This window comes from Manis javanica, chromosome 1 (genome assembly GCF_040802235.1).
Source record: "Manis javanica isolate MJ-LG chromosome 1, MJ_LKY, whole genome shotgun sequence".
NCBI classification, from domain to species: domain Eukaryota; kingdom Metazoa; phylum Chordata; class Mammalia; order Pholidota; family Manidae; genus Manis; species Manis javanica.
The window spans coordinates 196,676,923-196,698,188 of record NC_133156.1 but is presented as its reverse complement, the minus strand read 5'-3'; the positions used below and the strand labels follow the sequence as shown (position 1 = coordinate 196,698,188).

General features: G+C 34.7%; 1 protein-coding gene across 3 annotated transcripts in view; it reads right to left on the bottom strand.

Annotated features, from left to right (window-relative positions):
• PPP4R3B (protein phosphatase 4 regulatory subunit 3B) overlaps window positions 1–21,266 on the bottom strand; it is a 56,409-nt gene that overhangs the window by 6,535 nt on the left and 28,608 nt on the right. For 2 of the 3 annotated variants that reach the window (XM_037020440.2, XM_037020438.2), the window contains 7 exons: window positions 20,178–20,280; window positions 18,243–18,284; window positions 16,449–16,607; window positions 13,807–13,976; window positions 11,719–11,858; window positions 11,150–11,334; window positions 9,488–9,690 (listed from right to left, as the gene is read on the bottom strand). In XM_037020440.2, the coding sequence (XP_036876335.1) occupies window positions 9,488–9,690; window positions 11,150–11,334; window positions 11,719–11,858; window positions 13,807–13,976; window positions 16,449–16,607; window positions 18,243–18,284; window positions 20,178–20,280 (1,002 nt within the window). The remainder of the gene's footprint in view (window positions 1–9,487; window positions 9,691–11,149; window positions 11,335–11,718; window positions 11,859–13,806; window positions 13,977–16,448; window positions 16,608–18,242; window positions 18,285–20,177; window positions 20,281–21,266) is intronic. The other variant, XM_037020439.2, reaches the window with a different exon arrangement.

Genomic DNA, 21,266 nt, shown 5'->3' with positions numbered 1-21,266 from the left:
ATTATAGGGGTACCAGAAGAAGAGAGAGGAAAAAGGGATAGAAAGTGTCTTTGAAGAAATAATTGCCGAAAACTTCCCCAAACTGGGGGAGGAAATAATCGAACAGACCACGGAAATACACAGAACTCCCAACAGAAAGGACCCAAGGAGGATAACACCAAGACACATAATAATTAAAATGGCAAAGATCAAGGACAGAGTTTTAAAGGCAGCCAGAGAGAAAAAGGTCACCTATAAAGGAAAACCCATCAGGCTATCATCAGACTTCTCAACAGAAACCTTACAGGCCAGAAGAGAATGGCATGATATATTTAATGCAATGAAACAGAAAGGCCTTGAACCAAGGATACTGTATCCAGCATGATTATCATTAAATATGATGGAGGGATTAAACAATTCCCAGACAAGCAAAAGTTGAGGGAATTTGCCTTCCACAAACCACCTCTACAGGGCATCTTACAGGGACTGCTCTAGATGGGAGCACTCCTAAAAAGAGCACAGAACAAAACACCCAACATATGAAGAATGGAGGAGGAGGAATAAGAAGGGAGAGAAGAAAAGAATCTCCAGACAGTGTATATAACAGCTCAATAAGTGAGCTAAGTTAGGCAGTAAGATATTAAAGATGCTAACCTTGATCCTTTGGTAACCACGAATCTAAAGCCTGCAATGGTAATAAGTACAGATCTTTCAATAGTCACCCTAAATGTAAATGGACTGAATGCACCAATCAAAAGACACAGAGTAATACAATGGATAAAAAAGCAAGACCCATCTATAGGCTGCTTATAAGAAACTCACCTCAAACCCAAAATCACACATAAAGGATCAGAAATAGGAATGTCTTTGGATTTCTTGGCAGCAATAAACTTCACATTTTTGAAAGAAAATTATCTTCTGGTTCTACATTCAGTTAAATTGTCCATCAGGTATGAGGACAGAATAAAGACATCTTCATATGTGGAAGGTTTCAAATTTTACCTCTCAAGATTCTTTTCTCAGGAAACTATTAGAGGATATGCTCTACCAAAATGAGAGGGAAAAATCAAGAGAGAACATAGACAGGAGATACAAGAAACAAGTAATACCGAGGAAAGGAAAGAGGCAATTAGAATGATGGCAGAAGCAGCCTAAGACAGCAGCTTTGCAGAAAGTCTAGAAAGCAACCAATTTTGCCTGGAACAGGATGACAGACTTCAAGAGATGTTTCCAAGGAAACTATTTGGAAACTAACCTGAGAGGTACTGAAAGAATTAGTAAGAGGCACATAACTATTGTAAACAAATGAAAAAATGCTGGTAATGATTTACTCTAGGAAAGGAGAAAAGTTATAAAGAAAAACAGTATAGAAAAAAAGAACAGGAAAACAATTCATGAAAATAGAATATATTAGCATTATAGTTGTAAAGTTATCAGATTTTGTTTTAAGCAAAAAGTATGATACATGTAGGGACAAAGGTGAGGATGTGCTAAGGAGTGTTCACATGTGCTAAGTTGTTACCTACCATAAAATAACTTAATAAGTTATGTCTAAACTTGGTAAAACAACAGACAGTATTACATATTATTTAGAAACAGATGAAACAGAAGAATTCAAAGCTTTCTGTGGAGAGGACTGATTTTTTTCAATTCTTTAAATATTATTTGACTTTTAAAAGTAAGTGCATATATTCCTTTGATTAAAAAAAAAAGGTATATACTGAGTTTACCAAATAGTGTCTAAGCCCTTTATAGTTATTAAATAATCTAATCTTTACAATAAGCCTATAAAGTAGGTGTTATTTTATCCCTGTTTAAAAATGAGAAAACTAAGGCCCAAAGAGATGAAATACCTTACTCAAGGTCAAACAGAAAGAAAGAGGCAGAGCCAAGATTTGAACCGAAACAACTTAACTCTATAGCAGATATTCTTAAGATAGTGCCATATGTATTACACTAAGTTGCCCTATCAAAAAGTGAAAATTAATTTTAAAACTTCTTAAAAAACAAAATGTTTCAAAAACAATAGAAGACCATTAAGAATGCTACTTATGTGAATTTTAGTCAAGAGCCCACCTCACAAAAAAACCTGGGAGGAGCCAAGATGGTGGCATGAGTAGGGCAGCGGAAATCTCCTCCCAAAAACATATATTTAAGAAAATACAAAAAATACAACTATTCCTAAAAAAGAAACCACTGGATACAGTACAATAGCCAGGCTACATCTACATCTGTGAGAACTCAGTGCCTCGTGAAGGGGATAAGATACAAGCCATGGTCTGGCGGGACATGAGCGCACCCCCACCACGCCAGTTCCCCGAAGGGAGGAAAGGAGTTGGAGCGGGGAGGGAGTGAAAGCCCAGGACTGCTACTGCTAAACAACCAGCTCTAGTAATCTGCACCGGGAGCGCAGACACATGGTGCACGGTGTGCTGGATATTAGAGAAATGGAAAAGCAAAATCTGCGAGCGGGTCCACGCAACCGTCTCCCCTGGGACAAAAGAAAAACGACTGCTTTATGAAAGTCTTAAAGGGACAGGGACCTCACAGCTGGATGGAATTGTCCTGACACACTCAACCCAGCAGCTGGGAATCACGGGGAATTCCAGGCACCCTAACCCACTGGCCGGGAGTGCAGCTCTGAAGCCGCTCATGGCAATAAGCAGCCTGCCAGTCATTCCCCCAGCCGGTGCGGCCCCCGACACAGTGGGCTGGTAGCCTGAGAGCGGCGGTGGCCGAGCAGCCTGGGAGTGGGAGTGGGAGTGCGAGCCAGTGGTGGCAGTTAAGCGGCCAGGGAGCAGCCATGCGTGCCCATGTCAGTGGTGGAGCGGTTGCGCCCCCAGCAGCCGCCCAGAATCTTTGCCCAGCACGCGGCCGCCCAGGCCAGACCCAAAGGCTGCCACCAGTGTGCAGCTGCCCAGCGCAGGCAGAAGAAACCAGGGCAAGGTGTGAAGGGGCGCTGCTCTCGCAGGAGAGCACACCCGGTGTGCCTGACAATCCCCACAGGGCTCTGGACTACCCTGAAGGCGACCCGGCCAATGGCAGCTTAAGGGATTTTTCCGGAGGCTGCTCCAGGAGTGCGGATAATGAACACGGGCAGTGGAGAAGAGCAAGGCGACCAGCAAACAGGGAAGGACTTTGTTCACCCAGCTGACACATGTGCTACCTGCCTGCAGCTACCGCTATTGCTATGAAAAGGCAGAAGAATTTGGTTCAGTCCAGAATTACCCAGACAACCCCCAAGAGACAGCCTGGAGAGATAGATTTAAACAATCTTCCTGAAAAAGAATTCAAAATAAAGGTCATAACCATGCTGATGGACATGCAGAGAAATATGCAAGAGCTAAAGGACCAAGAAGGGAGGGAGAATACAGAAATAAAACAATCTCTGTAAGGACTTAAGAGCAGACCGGATGAGGTGCAAGAGGCCGTTAATGGAATAGAAATCAGAAAACGAATACAGAGAAGCTGAGGCAGAGAGAGATAAAAGGATCTCCAGGAATTAAAGAATATTAAGAGAACTGTGTGACCAATCCAAACGGAACAATATTTGCATTATAGGAGTACCAGAAGAAGAAGAAGAGAGAAAAAGGGATAGAAAGTGTCTTTGAAGAAATAATTGCTGGAAAATTCCCCAATCTGGGGGAGGAAATAGTTTCTCAGACAATGGAGGCCCACAGAACTCCCAACACAAGGGACATATAATAATTAAAATGGCAAAGATTAAAGACAAGGACAGAGTATTCAAGGCAACCAGAGAGAGAAAAAAGGTCACCTACAAAGGAAAACCCATCAGGCTATCATCAGACCTCTCAACATAAACCTTACAGGCCAGAAGAGAATGGCATGATACATTTAATGCAAAGAAACAGAAGGGCCTTGAATCAGGAATACTGTATCTGGCATGATTATCATTTAAATATGAAGGAGGGATTAAATCATTCCCAGACAAATACAAGTTGAGGGAATTTGTCTCCCACAAACCATCTCTACAGGATATTTTAAAGGGATTGCTATAGATGGAAGCACTCCTAAGGCTAAACAGATGTTAACAGAGAAAATAAAATCACAGCAAAGAAAGCAGACCAGCCAAATACTAACTAAAGACAAAAAATAAAATCAACTACCCACAAAAGCAGTCAAATGAAACACAAAGAGTACAGAATAAAACAGCTAACATATAAAGAATGGAGGAGGAGGAATAAGAAGGGAGAGAAATAAAGAATCATCAGACTGTGTTTATAACAGCTTAATAAGAGAGTTAAGTTAGACAGCTAGATACTAAAGAAGCTACCCTTGAACCTTTTGTAACCATGAATCTAAAGCCAACAATGGCAGTAGTACATATCTTTCAATAATCACCCTAAATGTAAATGGACTGAATGCACCAACCAAAAGACACAGAGTAAGAGAATGGATAAAAAAGCAAGACCCATCTATATGCTGCTTACAGGAGACTCACCTGAAACTCAGAGACATACACAGACTAAAAGTCAAGGGATGGAAAAAGATATTTCATGCAAACAATAGGGAGAAAAAAGCAGGTGTTGCAGTACTGGTATCAGACAAAATAGACTTCAAAACAAAGAAAGTAACAAGAGATAAAGAAGGACATTACATAATGATAAAGGGGTCAGTCCAACAAGAGGATATGACCGTTATAAATATATATGCACCCAATACAGGAGCACCAACATATGTGAAACAAATACTAACAGAATTAAAGGAGGAAACAGAATGCAATGCATTCATTCTAGGAGACTTCAACATACCATACACTCCAAAGGACAAATCCACCAAACAGAAAATAAGTAAGGACGCAGAGGCACTGAGCAACACACTAGAACAGATGGATGTAACAGACATCTATACAACTCTACACCCAAAAGCAACAGGATACAAATTCTTCTCAAGTGCACATGGAACATTCTCCAAAATAGACCACACACTAGGCTACAAAAAGTGCCTCAGTAAATTCAAAAAGATTGAAATTCTACCAACCAACTTCTCAGACCACAAAGGCATAAAACTAGAAATAGATTGTACAAAGAAAACAAAAAGGTTCACAAACACATGGAGGCTTAACAACATGCTTCTAAATAATCAATGGATCAATGACGAAATAAAAACAGATCAAGCAATATATGGAGACAAATGACAACGACAGGATAAAGTCCCAACTTCTGTGGATGCAGTGAAGGCAATTCTAAGAGGAAAGTATATAGCAATCCAGGCCTACTTAAAGAAGGAAGAACAATCCCTAATGAATAGTCTAAAGTCACAATTATTGAAACTGGAAAAATAACAAATGAGGCCCAAAGTCAGCAGAAGGAAGGACATAATAAAGATAAGAGAATAAATAAATAAAATTGAGAAGAATAAAACAATAGAAAAAAATCAATGAAACCAAGAGCTGGTTCTTTGAGAAAATAAACAAAATAGATAAGCCCCTAGCCAGACTTATTAGGAGAAAAAGAGAATCAACACATATCAATAGAATCAGAAATGAGAAAGGAAAAATCACGATGGACCTTACAGAAATACAAAAAATTATTAGAGAATACTATGAAAATCTACATGTTAACAAGCTGGAAAACCTAGAAGAAATGGACAACTTCCTAGAAAAATACAACCTTCCAAGACTGACTGAGGAAGAAACAGAAAATCTAAACAGATCAATTACCAGCAAAGAAATTGAATCAGTAATCGAAAAACTACCCAAGAACAAACCCTGGGCTAGATGGATTCATCGCTGAATTTTATCAGACATCTAGAGAAGACATAATACCCATTCTCCTTAAAGTTTCTCAAAGAATAGAAGAGGAGGGAATACTCCCAAACTCATTGTATGAAGCCAGCATCACTCTAATATCAAAAACCATGCAAAGACACCATCAAAAAAGAAAATTATAGATGAATATCCCTGATAAACATAGATGCAAAAATACTCAACAAGATTTTAGTAACCCGAATTAAAAAATACATCAAGAGGATCATACACCATGACCAAGTGGGATTCATCTCAGGGATGCAAGGATGGTACAACATTCGAAAATCCATCAACATCATCCACCACATCAACAAAAAGGAGGACAGAAACCACATGATCATTTCCATAGATGCTGAAAAAGCATTTGACAAAACTCAACATCCATTCATGATAAAAACTCTTAACAAAATGGGTATACAGGGCAAGTACCTCAACATAATAAAGGCCATATATGACAAACACACAGCCAACATCAAACTTAACAGCGAGAAGCTGAAAGCTTTTCCTGTAAGATCGGGAATTAGACAGGAATGCCCACTCTCCCCATTGTTATTCAACATAGTAAAAGAGATTCTAGCCATGGCAATTAGGCAAAACAAAGAAATACAGGGCATCCAGATTGGTAAAGAAGCCGTCAAACTGTCACTATTTGCAGATGACATGATATTGTACATAAAAAACCCTAAAGACTCCATTCCCAAACCAGTACAACTAATACTTGAATTCATCAAAGTTGCAGGATACAAAATTAATACACAGAAATCTGTTGCCTTCCTATACACTAACGATGAACTAACAGAAAGAGAAATCAGGAAAACAATTCCATTCACAATTGCATCAAAAAGAATAAAATACCTAGGAATAAACCTAACCAAGGAAGTGAAAGACCTATACCCTGAAAACTACAAGACATGCTTAAGAGAAATTAAACAGGACACTAACAAATGGAAACTCATTCCATGCTCTCGGCTAAGAAGAATTAATATTGTCAAAATGGCCATCCTGCCTAAAGCAATCTACAGCTTCAATGCAATGCCTATCAAAATACCAAGAACATTCTTCAACGAACTGGAACAAATAGTCTTAAAATTCATATGGAACCACAAAAGACCCCGAATGCCAAAGCAATCCTGAGAAGGAAGAATAAAGCAGGGAGCATCTCGCTTCCCAATTTCAAGCTCTTTTACAAAGCCACAGTAATCAAGACAATTTGGTACTGGCACAAGAAAAGAGCCACAGACCAGTGGAACAGAATAGAGACTCCAAACATTAACCCAAACATATATGGTCAATCAATATATGCTAAAGAAGCCATGGACATAAAATGGGGAAATGACAGCCTCTTCAACAGCTGGTGTTGGCAAAACTGGACAGCTACATGTAAGAGAGTGAAACTGGATCACTGCCTAACCCCATACACAAAAGTAAATTCAAAATAGATCAAAGACCTGAATGTAAGTCATGAAACCATAAAATTCTTGGAAAAAAATATAGGCAAAAATCTCTTGGACATAAACATGAGCAACTTCTTCGTGAACTTATCTCTTCAGGCAAGGGAAACAAAAGCAAAAATGAACAAGTGGGACTATATCAAGCTGAAAAGCTTCTGTACAGCAAAGGACACCACCAATAGAACAAAAAGGCATCCTGCAGTATGGGAGAATATATTCATAAATGACAGATCTGATAAGGGCTGACATCCAAAATATATAAAGAGCTCATGCACCTTAACAAACAAAAAGCAAATAATCCAATTAAAAGATGGGCAGAGGATCTGAACAGACACTTCTCCAAAGAAGAAATTCAGATGGCCAACAGACACATGAAAAGATGCTCCACATCGCTAGTCATCAGAGAAATGCAAATTAAAACCACAATGAGATATCACCTCACACCAGCAAGGATCGCCACCATCCAAAAGACAGACAACGACAAATGTTTGCGAGGTTGTGGAGAAAGGGGAACCCTCCTACACTGCTGGCGGGAATGTAAACTAGTTCAACCATTATGGAAAGCAGTATGGACGTTCCTCAAAAAGCTCAAAATAGAAATACCATTTGACCCAGGAATTCCACTTCTAGGAATTTATCCTAAGAATGCAGCAACCCAGTTTGAAAAAGACATATGCACCCCTATGTTTATCGCAGAAATTCTCATCAGTAGATGAATGGATAAAGAAGAGGTGGTACATATACACAATGGAATATTATTCAGCCATAAGAAGAAAACAAATCCTACCATTTGCAACAACATGGAAGGAGCTACTGTGAAATACGCCAGGTGGAGAAAGACAAGTACAGTGAAATAAGCTAGGTGAAGAAAGACAAGTACCAAAGTATTTCACTCATATGTGGAGTATAAGAACAAAGAAAAAACTGAAGGAACAAAATAGCAGCAGAATCACAGAACCCAAGAATGGACTAACAGTTACCAAAGGGAAAGGGAGTGGGGAGTATTGGTGGGAAGGGAGTGGTAAGGTGGGGAAGAACGCGGGGAGTATGATTAGCATGTATAAATGGGGGGAGGGGTGCACGGGGAGGGCTGTGCAACCCAGGGAAGACAAGTAGTGATCCTACAGCATCTTACTACACTGATGGACAGTGACTGTAATGGGGTTTGTGGGGGGAACTTGGTGATGGGGGGAGTCTAGAAGACATAATGTTCCTCATGTAATTGTAGATTAATGATACAAAAAAAAAAATTAAGAAAAAGGAGCCCACCTCACTGTAACACTGAATAGATTCTACATTTTTCTAAAACAGTAAACTGAGACTTGTACTTCGTGTTCAAAACAAGAAGCATCACTTCAGTTAGGTTTTCTACTACTATGACATTTCCCTCCTCTCTTCTTCTTATCTTATGATAACAGTATTCTGCATTTATTAGAACTTTTATGCCACTCTTTGTTACATGGTTATATGTAATGATGTAAATAAAGTTTCACAGAAAATATAAACTTTTTTATAAAAAAAGGTAACCAAAGGGAATACATTTGCTATGTGAATGATAAAAATGCTAATATCCTTAACTAAAGATTCACTTAAAATTAAATACTAAAAACATAAGCTAATTTTTAAAAAGTGAAATTACGACCAACTTATAGAAGAGGAAATTCAAAAATTCAAAAGGCTAATATTTAAAATTGCTAACAGCAAATGATACATAATTGTGAATGAGATATATACCAGTTCTCTACCTAACTGGTGAAGGTTAAAAATAATAACACTGACAAGGCTGCAGTGAGCCAAGCACACTCATACAATGCTTAGGGTAACTTAAACTGGCATAGAATTTCTGGAGAGGAATTTGACAGTATGTGTGAAAACATCCTTCCATTTGTCTATTAAAGAAAATAATTTAAAATTCAACGTGAATAGTCATATCAGTTAAATATGAGAATCAATGTATGTGCTCCAGAATATAACTGGGGAGAAGAAAGAAATGCTTACAATTACGGTACAGCTAAGTAATAGAAATTGTACAGTCATCAATGTTATAACAGAAAAATTCTTGTAACAAATAAGGTTACAAAACTGTGTTCATAGAAAGATTTCAATTATGTATCAGATAAATCCATATACCTAAACAAAAGTCAATTATGTTAGCCATGTTCTGATGACCACGTATGCAACTTTTTTCTTCTTGAAATTATTTTATTATCCCAATTTTCTTATGTAAATATGTAATAATTTTACAGATGGAAAAAGCAAAGTTTGTGTGTAGAAGAATTTCACGTACCTTGGTAGTTGTTACTGATGTAGCCAAGTTTGTAGTTTTGGAAGAGGATCCATTTGAACTTGCTGGTGGTGTCTGAGCCACTACAGATTTACTATTAGTACTATTTGTTCCATTAGCAGCACTGGTGGAGTGGGAGAAAGTAAATTTGAAGCCACTAGAAGATGTCCTTTTGGGAAGGTTTTCCTTGTCTTCACTTTCTTTTGCTAAAGCAAAAGTAAAATTTTGAATATTTTCAGTAAATATTGCTAAGTCAAAAGCGTAAGAAAAGAACAATTAAAAAACATAAAAACTGCCTTTACTTTGTAAGAGGTAAAAGAGCAGAGCATGGTGTGGATAGTGATAAATCCTTATTAACTGGAATTTTAGCAATCTCAGGATTAGAAAGGACCTTAAGGAACATATAAGAGAATCAGCCATCCTATGCTAGAATTCTTCATTGCTTTGTCTAGGACACTTCCAAGAACTTGTTAGCCCTCTGACTCTTCCTTTTGTTGTCTCCCTGAAGCTTACTCACTGACTCTACACTTTTATACTTCTTGTAAAAACCTATTAATCCCTTCCACAGGCCATTATTAGAAATGCCTAAAGACAATGATATGATCATGTCTGTTAGTCTCTTATTTCCTGAATATTCGAGGTTTTTTATCTGGCTCTTTCATGACATAGATGTCTACTATCCTTTAACATCTGGTTGCTACTATTTTCATATATGATTCTTAAGAGGAGGCAGGACTTCAAGTATGGCTTCACTTCCTCTTTTGACAGTAGTGAGGGCAGTGCCTCTAATGAGGAAAGTTAGAACAATTAGTTATTAAAAGGTAACCTATTCCTTATTCACAAAATACATCACATATTTTAATGGCTATTTGCCTCCCCACTGAAGTAAATAAAACTTGTGGGAGTAATGAGTGGAAAATGAGTGACGTGGGGAACAAGAGTTTCAGGAAAATCAATGAAATAGGAAATAAAAAATGAATGAAACATTCACTAATGAGAAATGTCTGTAAAATCTCACATTCAAAAAAATCACAAAAAGTTCAAGAAAAGCTTTTGCCTATTAGGATACAAATTTTTGTCAAACACTTAAATGATATATGTAGGATAGTACTCCAATAATGATAATCTCTCAGGTCATAGAATTAAAATGATTGTTTTCCAAGATACTAGTAAGATCTTAGTTTATAAACAGGTGAAACACATTTGAAAGATGGGAAATTTTACTTCTCTTGATATTGTATCTTCATGGAACTTTTATAATGGTTTTAAAACTTCAAAGAGCAAGGTTACTTTACCTTAGTTCCTCAGCTGTAGAAGGTGGGATACTGTGGAAAGTTTCCATGGATCTATATAGTCCCTATTATTATTGGTGATTTCAGTATAGGAATAATGCTAAGACTGTTTCACAGAAGGCAAAATATAGGTAGACAATGCAATTTCTAAATAGCAAATGAACAGCATCATAAAAATGGCAAATTTCAAGAAAAATATTTTTAACATGAAAAGAACTCCCAAGTTTGGAAAAAGTGCTTAATTTGGAAGGTCATGATTCACTATAAAAATCATGTCTTTCATGCTTTATAAACTATGATCAGACTTTCACAAGCAACTGAATAATTTCTGTATTAAGAGGACATACCATTTAAAAATTCAGAACTTTAGTACCTTTTTTAGTTTCCATAAATTTTTCATAACTATCTGGAAAATCATCCTCTGGTTTAGATTTTTCTACTGGTGCTGTAACTGCCTTTCCTTCCTCTTCTTCATCTTCATTAAACCACATTTCTTCATCTTCTTCCAAGGCTTTTGCATCTCTGCGAAATCTGTTACTACGCAATATAGATGGTACACTGTAAGAAATACATCACAAATATTGAATAGTGATTTAAAGTTCATTATCAGATTAAATGGTATAACCAAGAGGAACTGAGGTAATTTTAATTGAGTATAATTTATATCATAATCACCTCAACTGTGATAGAAGATATAACCAGAGAACACTCCAAAATATTTAAGGGTGTTGTAAACTAATGTAAAAATTTGAGTTATGATATGGAACAGTTAATTTTTCATATAAAAGATTTGGTATAGGAGAATATGCTACCCTCTTATAGAATGCTGTATGATCTAATGATGGAAAGAATTTCTGGGTAAATTTCACATGTAAGATTCATGCTACAGATGATTCTGAACATCATTTCATAGGCTATAAATGTAATATTCTTAAATAATACCTGTTCAGTTTCTGATTCTGTCTGTCTTTTTCTTGTTCATATTTAGTCTTCAATCCTTTGAATGTCTGAACATATTCAATTGATTCAAGTGCTTTATAAAAGTTTTCAACTATATGTGCAGTAAGAGACTTGATATCTTCCTGTATAAGGACAAAATTTACATTTCAAATATAACAATGTTTAAAGAGAAAAACTTAAAAAATTTTTTTAAAAAGTTCCAAAGGTGATCAAAAATGGTTTTCAAAATCACCTCCAAAAATAAATGTTAGTCCTAGTTTCTTTATACATGAGCCAGGACTCCACAGAAAAGCTGGAAAAAACAAGAAGCAATTCACTGGAGCCCTTGGGGGGGGGACTATAAAGAACATTTGAAAAGTAAATGGATTTAAGTTTATGTCTTCTGTTTGTTTTTTCCATTTATATATGGCACTTTACAATTTAAAAAGTGCTTCCACATATAGTTTCACTTGATTCTTATAACAAAATCTATGAAATAGGTTTTATTATCCCCATTTTACAGAAAACTGAGGCTCTGAGAGAAGTTGGATGGCCTGATTAAGAGCAACAGCTAGTCAGAAAGCTGATGTTAAAATTATACTTTCAACAAATGTTAGGTATTACTTAATGACTCCTTGTTTAACTGCTATCAAAGTCAATGCCTTACCTAATAAACACAGATTCCTTAGATTATATTACATATACAGATCTGATAAACTATTAACTTGAATTGCACTTGTCTATTCCCATGGTCTTTCAATGGAATAATTTTTGTGAGATAAACTGACAGTAACTTCTAAATTCTCAATTCTAAATGAAATGACTCTAACTGATCACTGCAAATGCATGGGTGAAAAGCAGACTCATTAAACATAATTAAAGTTATGATTTAGAACTTTAATACTAGTAAGAATATACATGTCACTTCTGTGAAAGATACACCATACCTGTGTTGCATTAAGGATTTTAAGTGTTTAAACTAGGTTCCCTGGACATTGCAATAAAAAAATATGCAAAGAAGAAAGACTAGAAATTTAGGTAAATGGGTTCTGTGTTGTATACTGAACAAAACAATTGAATTAAGTTTTGGGATTCAATGTAGGTTTATCAACCACTCCAAATTGTTTTCAGAAAAACAAATTCGATCATAGGAAATAGAGATGTGGTTGTGAACACTAGAGTTTATCAGTATCTCAACAAAAATTTTAAAGGAAAAAAAATTAAAAAGTTAATCTCTGACTCATTAGAACAGTACACTGTGAGCCTGGGTTGAGATACTTGGTGAGCTAGTTAACTATGTTCCCTCTTTCCTAAGGATAAATACAGTACTTCTATCCTCTCTATCCTTTTGAAAGCCATACTCTTGGCAGGTGACTGTTACTAGAAAAACAATCCAGTCAGGCAAATAATCTGGGAGGAGCATGTCCCTGGTAGAAATCTGATTGTATGGAACAAAACTAGAGAAGGAATTTCTAAGTTTTCATTTTCTTCTCTTCAAGTTTTTTCAAACTATGTGGCCATTTCCTGGGTGGAATCATTTTGATGTGTGGGACAGGGTAAACTGAGTGTATTAGTTCTACAGTTATTTGTTTTATCTTTGTTATTCTTATAGAGTTCTCTCCAGATCTTTTTTGCCTGAATCTGAACTGTAACATGTCTTCAAAGCCTGACACTGCTCCTAACCAAATGTATGCTCTTAAACAGGTCACTTAACCACTTTGGGTATCTGAAGTTTTTCATCTGTAAGATAAGGCAGTTGGAATAGTCTGCCTAACTTCCTGGTCTCTTCACCTTAAAATTCCATGATAACATCCTACCTTTTATGCATTTTTTATCAATGTCTACCAAAGGAACTATTCATTTTCATCACTACCCTACAACAAATCACAGAAATCACATGAATGGCATGCTTGACTGAAATGTCCACATATGCCAAATATGATCTTGACACACTTGACCAATAAAAATGGAATAATAATAATATAGAGTAAATATGGGTTAAAACACTATGCTGAATTTCACAATTTCAAATACTAACACCACTAAACATAATTATTTTACTTTACTAAGAATCCTTTAATATAAACTTACCACTCTTATAAATTCAAATAATTCAATAACAGCTGAATTCAATAGATTGTACCGAGTTCCATTATCCAGAAGAGCATTTATAACTGGCTCAAAAAGGTTTCCCTTTGTGATGTAACGATTATAAAATTCATCTTTAAGGCCGATTATCCGCCTCATAAAACGAAGAGCACCTAATTTAAAATAATACAGGGAATAAGCTGATAATCTTACTGATATTAATTATTAACAGGTGTTTTTTACATAAAACAATGTATATGTTCTCTGAAAGTAAAAAGCAAAACTGTGCACTAAAAATAACTGGGCTTTGAGAAAATCAGGGAAAGACTGACCACTCAAAGTCTGTACAACTTACGTAGCCAGAGCTAACAAAAACGCAATAATTGGTGTCTGAGAGATAAATAAACTATCAGGCAGGTAGCTCCTTGGCAGAAAGATTAAAAAATATACAAGAACAACAGAATCCAAGTGTGGGCAGTACTTAGTGCTGGTGGATGTAGAGACAATGCGGTGAAGGCAGCTCAGTCAATGGGTGGCTGCCAGCGAAGTGGGTATGGGAGTGCCACAACCAGCCAATAGTTAAGAATGCCTTACCTCTCTTAGGGAGTGAACTTCAGAGGTAAGTGCTTCTTAAAATTTTTTCAGAAAATTAAGCCAAATGGGCTCCAGTTGCCAGTATAGCATGAGAGCTAAACTTTTTTTTATTTTTGATAAAGGCTATAGTTCCATTATTTCAGTTATTTGCCTTGGAAAAATCATCTGTGAATCGACACTGCCTCCACATTATAATAGTATCATTCTCTTGTATACCAACTGCATAGGAGCTGTTTGCCTCTGGTAAGCATATACTGTGGCAGACTGGACTGATTGTAAAAGAAGAACAGAGTGACAAATAAGCAGCAAAATTTAGCTTTTCACATTTTAGAATACCGAAAAGTCCCTTTAACTAGTCTTTTCTCTAGATAAACAATGCTAAACAGATTTAACAATATTACTGTTAAGATTTTTATGGAACACAAAAAACAGGAATTTCAATCCTTATTTTTATGTTTGTTGATCCTTTAACTTGTAACCTTTCCCCTAAGTAGTTTAATTTATTCTATTGATAACACTAGTGAGCCAAATCTTTAAAACACAAGGTCCCTGATTTTATTAGTCTCTTGTTTTAACCCTCTGTTCACAGATGGAGGTCATTAAAAGAAGTTCCTGTTGAAAGAGGTTCTAAATATTATCTGAGAATAAAACAGAAATAGGTCACATAAGGTAAAATGTACGATAACTAACACTATACAAGTGTGGACAGAAGTGCTAGACTCATAACAGCACCCCTTTCTGTGGAGAATAAAGAAATAGTTTAGTTAAGATTAAAAATAGACCAAAATATTGGCAAAGATATGAGCACATGGGCACTTTTGTATACTGCTGGTGAACTGAACTGATAAGCACATAAAGCTATAGTTAAAGAAGTTTATAGTAATTGAAATTGTGAAGCAATATATGTAATGCAGCATTTTTCATCATCCACTTGACAACATTTTTAAAAGCAGTAACATTAAGTGCTGGAACAATGTCAAATGCTTCAATCTTTTGGGAAAGTAATCTGGAGGCTATCTGTTAAATTAAAACTTAAAAGGGTATATTAAAAATATGTAAACAGCCTGGCAATCCTGTTATTGGGAATCTATCCTATGAAAGGAAAAAAATAAAGCAGTACTTAAAAGATATATATACTAGGCTATTTACTATAGTGTTGTTTGGCGTGGCAAAATACCAAAACAATCTTATAATCCACACACTGGAGAATGGCAGAATAAACTGCAGAAGAACCACTCCTATGCAATGTTACCAAGCCATGTTTAGGAAAAAAAAATTTACTTCATGCCATATCCAGTGACCTAGAGTAATATTAAGAGACTGAGAAGTGTGTTAGTATGATCCTATTTTTATAAAAATAAAACAAAAAAGCCTGTATGTGTGTAAATATGTTTAGGTGTGGAAAAAGGAAAGGAAAAGAAATAGTGCAGTCAGTTAACAGTGGCTACTTTAAGGCTTTAAAAATAAAGAAGTAGGGAGATTAACCTTTTCTCCATACACTAACTAAAGTTCTGTGTTCAAATTTTAACTAAAGATTTTATGCCCAGAAAAAATCCACAAATTTTTTATTTGGAGGAAGGTTTCTTTATCTCTATTTTTTGGTGAAATTATGAAGAGGAAAGTTAAGTTTATAGTTGGCCAAAAATCAACATTGGCGCAAATATCAGCATTTCAGTTTGGTTAATATTGGTCTAAGTGGTCTAACTAAGGACTAATCATAAGTTATTTTACAAGTTCAATAACCCTGAATTACACAAAAACATTTCATGGTATTAAAAAAAAACCATTTCACTACCATGTAGTCATTGCATATGGTATTATATCACAACAGTTATACTAATTGAATCTAAATGTGAGCAATATATATGAGTGGGTGGGCAAGAATTATGACCTATCACTCGTCTTTAAATAAAACAGATTAGTACTTCCCACAATCTCTTTAATATCATAAACAATGCTAAAAATATAAATTCACGTAACTTAATCTTTATCTCTATTAAAAATGTTCCTTTAAACATCTTACAAGAATGTTCACTTAAACTCTTACTTACACAATGCCAAGAAAGTGTGCTTTGAATTCATTAGGACCAAGACTCTTCTTAGCAAGTCCTTGTTCATAATATAGTTTTTTATGTGGTATGTGTGATGTTCCACACAAAATGTAAGTAGCTCCAAAATTAAGGCAAGCAGCTGTGCTGTTTGATAATTATCTACAAAGAAGGTCATCACATGAAAATATTAATGCAATATATCTAAATGAGAACAAAGCTTACATCCTATGTTTTAGAGCAAAAACGAAATTGTATTTTTTCCTTATTTTTGTATCAATTGAAGAAGTTAGTTACTTCTTCATTAGGCAGACTCTCCAGTAGTAGTAGTATCAGTTTCACCTACTAAAAAGATACTTTCTAAGGCTCTTGCATAAAATAATAATATGGAAGCAAAAAGCCTCATGAGAATTTCTTGGTAATGTTTCCTTAATAAAGGCTCTCATTATTAATATTAGTATTAATGAATATTAGTATTAAAGTATCCACAAGAGGAAGTCCTTAAACATTTTGTCTAAATAGTGGTGCAATATGAATTTCCCAAGACAAATTATTATGCTTCTTTAAAGATATCTTTAAGGAAAGGATATTTTTGGTTACTTGCATATCAAGCAAAAAATATTATATCAATATCTTTTTTAACAGTAATATTTTTAACAGCAAATTGTGTACCCATGGGAGGCCTTCTGAAATCAACTATTTTTTTGTTTTCTCAAGGGGCTTTGGTTTATACATCATGGAATGATTTCAAATTACTTCCTCAACATCAAAACTGAATGTGAAAAGGGCTTACATAGGTAATTACCCATACCTATTATAAATGCTTTTGTCAAGAAACATGACACTATGAGGAAATTATGGAATCATTGTCTTACAGAAAAAATAATGGACGCCATCTAGTCCAACAATTCTATTTTCCAAGAAGATTACATAAATATTTTGTGGAACTATGATGCTAGCAGGAATAAACCAGCATTTTTTTAAATAAGAGAATGGCCATTAAATATATTAAATAGAATTCTGGTATTTCAAAGATCTTTTCTAGCAAATGCAAGTAAAGAGTTTTACTTGCTCCAGACCAATCTGTATAGCTACCAATACTATAGTCAATATCTGAACTAGTCCCTCACCATTAAAAAAAATTCTCTTAATTTCTCTATTCCCAAATTTATAAAAGGTTTTGTAAAAATAATTTGCAGTGTTAGTTAAATGTCTTGTTTTCACTTTTCTCAAATCAGGACATGAAATTACTCATGTTTCACTTTTCTCAAATCAGGACATGAAATTACTCATGTTTATCTCTGAATGGTCTCCTTATCTGAAATTGGCTTCCTAGAGTTTTGATGAGGCTGGTATAAAAGGCAAGATGCTAGATGTACACAGCATATTTTCCATAATACTAGGCCCATAGTTGGCATGCATGTTCCAAGTAGAAGCAACAGTGTTTATAACTCAGATACATAAATAATACCTAAGCATAAGGCTGTCATGAAGACTTGTTCCTGACTAACTGTCCTTAGTTTACAAGATTTCAACAGTAAGAAATCCCTAACTTTTAATGTCCTTCTCATCAGAAATAAATTTATAGAAACAACAAAAAAATTTCAACTGGTTTTCTATCTTTTATGTTGGAGAAAGTGGGATTTTTTTCTTTATATTAAAGAGAAAAGCAAATCTACTTTTGGATTTAGTTTTTGTTAAAAATATGCCCTCCTTTGCCTGGTACCAATATATTATACTATGTTTAGGGAAAAGCTTATAATTTGCACTAGTTTATAAATTAGGAATTGTACTTACCAGGACAAATCGTGCTGTTTTTGTTAGATCCAGCTATATTATCTAACAAAAAAAATTAAAATCAGCTTCTTCAGTAATAGTATTTCACATTTCCCCAGCACTTTACAACATACGAAGCACGTCTTTGTTATAATCTCATTTTACCCACATAATAACCATTGAGAATTGGTTGTTTCAGGCAAGTTATTATACCTCTATCTACATGCAGTCTTTTACAGAATTGGGTGCAGATGAGGAATTTAGTCACTGAATATTAAAAAAAATAAGTAGAACATTATGAATTATAATGTCTAGGCATATATCTTAGAGCACATTTGTGTAGGGAAACACAAGAACGTATATTGGAGGATTCCTTGTAATAACAAAAAGCTAGAAACAAAGGAACATTAGAAGCAGAATGGCTAACTACAGCATACTCACACAAGAGAATACTATGCAAGAGTTAAAAATAAGTAAGAACTCTACATATCAATATGGATTGATCTAAAAAAAAGCACTGGGTAAAAAGAAAAAAAATGCAGAATAATGTTCACAACAGAAAGCAATTCATATCAAGTTTGAAAACATGAAAAATAGCATCATATTTTACATGTCATAATAATATAAAACACAGGGGGGTTAAACTCCAAATTCAGTATTCCTTCAGGGATGAGGGTGGAGTGGAATGAAAACATGAAGGGGTACACAGGAAACTCTAACAGTATCTGTTGGAAACACACTGCATGAACATGTTCTGCAATGTGTTTTACCCATTCAACTTTGTATTTTTGAGAAATAATCATCTGACAGACTAAAATTCAACTATTTTAACTGCTATAGTATTCCATTAGAGAAATATACCACACTTTTTTCACTTTCCTACCATGAACAATGCAACAACATTCTTGTATCTGGCATGGATATGGATAAACATTCCCTAGGATATACACTCAAATGGAATAGGTAGTAGTATAAGGGGTTGGAGGGTGCCCATTCTATAACCTTATTACTTCAGTAAACATTCTTAACTGATTATCAGATTAACCAATATTCTCTGAGAATACACCCCTCCTTGCACTTATCATTTCACTAGTTGAGTTTCATCCTTATCAAAGAGTCCTTTGTTTATGTTAGCTATATTTGGTAGTATAATTACATAGTTTAAGTATTGCAGAGTGATGAAGTATCTGTGAACTGTAGGATCTGTGGCTAAGCTGAAAACAACAGAACACAGTATCAAAATATCGTTGCCAAATTAGATATACACAACTATAAATACTTAAGGGAGAAGTAGTTAAAACCATAGTAGGATTCTGTACTAGGACTGCTTCATAAATATCTTTAGGTTTTCACTTTACTTCAATAAACTGAAACCAGAAATTTAAACTGATGAATTAATGGGTGTAGTTTATATGATTATAGAGATAATATGGAAAATCAAAAACACACACTACAAAAAAAAAAGCCTTGACCCTATATAAAATATCAGCAAATGAGTATTTAGAATAAATGTTCCTAAAGGTTTTTTTCCTAATTGTTCTGTTTTAGCCAACTTTTTTGATTAGACCATCAACTTCTGATCCTTATAATGTAAAATTGGAAAGCTTTTACAATATTGTGAAGTTGTTCCCCAAAATGATGGGTTCCTTGGATTTTTCTAATGTAGGCAATATACTGTCTACTCTTACTCTAGGTACTAACCATAACAATTTTGGGAACACTCTCCTTCTTTTGCTAAATGTTTACATCTCTCTTCCTCAAGGTGTAATACTCTTTGCAACATTTTCCATAACATTTTCTTAACAGATACTCACATAGGGCAAGTATGACTTTATAGTAGAGTTTAAATTTTTCAGTAGAAATTTATCATATAAAACACCAAGAAAACAGTCTATGAGTTATAATACTTATTTCGTTCTTTAAAAACAGAAACCATAAGAAGATAAGAAGCCCTACCCTTTACACATTTGTCTTCTGAAGTATTGGTCAAAAGTGGTGCTGTGAGGACATGCATACAATGGTTGTAGAAGAAATTTAGAAATTCACTTTTTTCAGTTTTCTGAAACATACAGAATTTTAGAAAATACTATTACCTTTGTAACTTTAACAAAACATTTTCAAGCATTAGCAGTGCAGGTCATATGCAAACAACAGATATTTTAAGATACTGTGAAATAACAAAAACAACTAGTTATATTCACTCAATCTTATTTCTGCAGAACTGTGAAATCAAATTTACTTCATATCATATATTAAAAAAAATGAAATCAAGACAAACATTAGATATTATAAAATGTTTTTCAGAGAAAATTTATTCAGAACAATTATTTTTCAAATACATTTATTATCTGAAATGTAATGAAGAATCAGTCAAGCAATGTGAGAGCAACTTTACTTAAAATTTGAACCCCCAGATTTCACAATATATCTGAATTCGAAAAACAAATTGATTTATCAAGCTGTAGGAATTGGACAGAATTTAGATCTATTTTTTCAATAAAAAAAATTTGTTATTTGGAAATTTGGAAAATAATGTCTTTCAATTTTTTGGCTACTGTTTTTAACACAATGGGCTCCACGCACTTGTAATGATTTAAAAATAATATACATATTTTCCAAATATGAGGGAATTTTATAAAGGAAAAACATCCCTTCATTTTGAGGCAACCACTATCAATATTTTGGAATACTTCCTTCAGTTCTTTATGTCTTCTCTTACTATGCAGTTGAGATCATTCAGTACATGTTAATTTTTTTTATTGTGATTATAAAACACATTAAATTTACCACCTTAACTATTTTTGACTTTCCAATTTAGAAGTGTTAAATGTATTCACATTGTTGTATACTGTTTTATTTTTAAGAAGTTAACAAACATACAGAGCCAAGGGTCATAAATAGAAGTGCTAACATTTCACCAAGATTTTAGCAGACAACAATCTTGTATTTTGCTGCAAATGAACTGTTACAGGAGTATCACTGCTATTTCAATACCAAATGCTTATTGTTTTTCAAAATTGTACAAATTTTCAAAAATTTGTACTT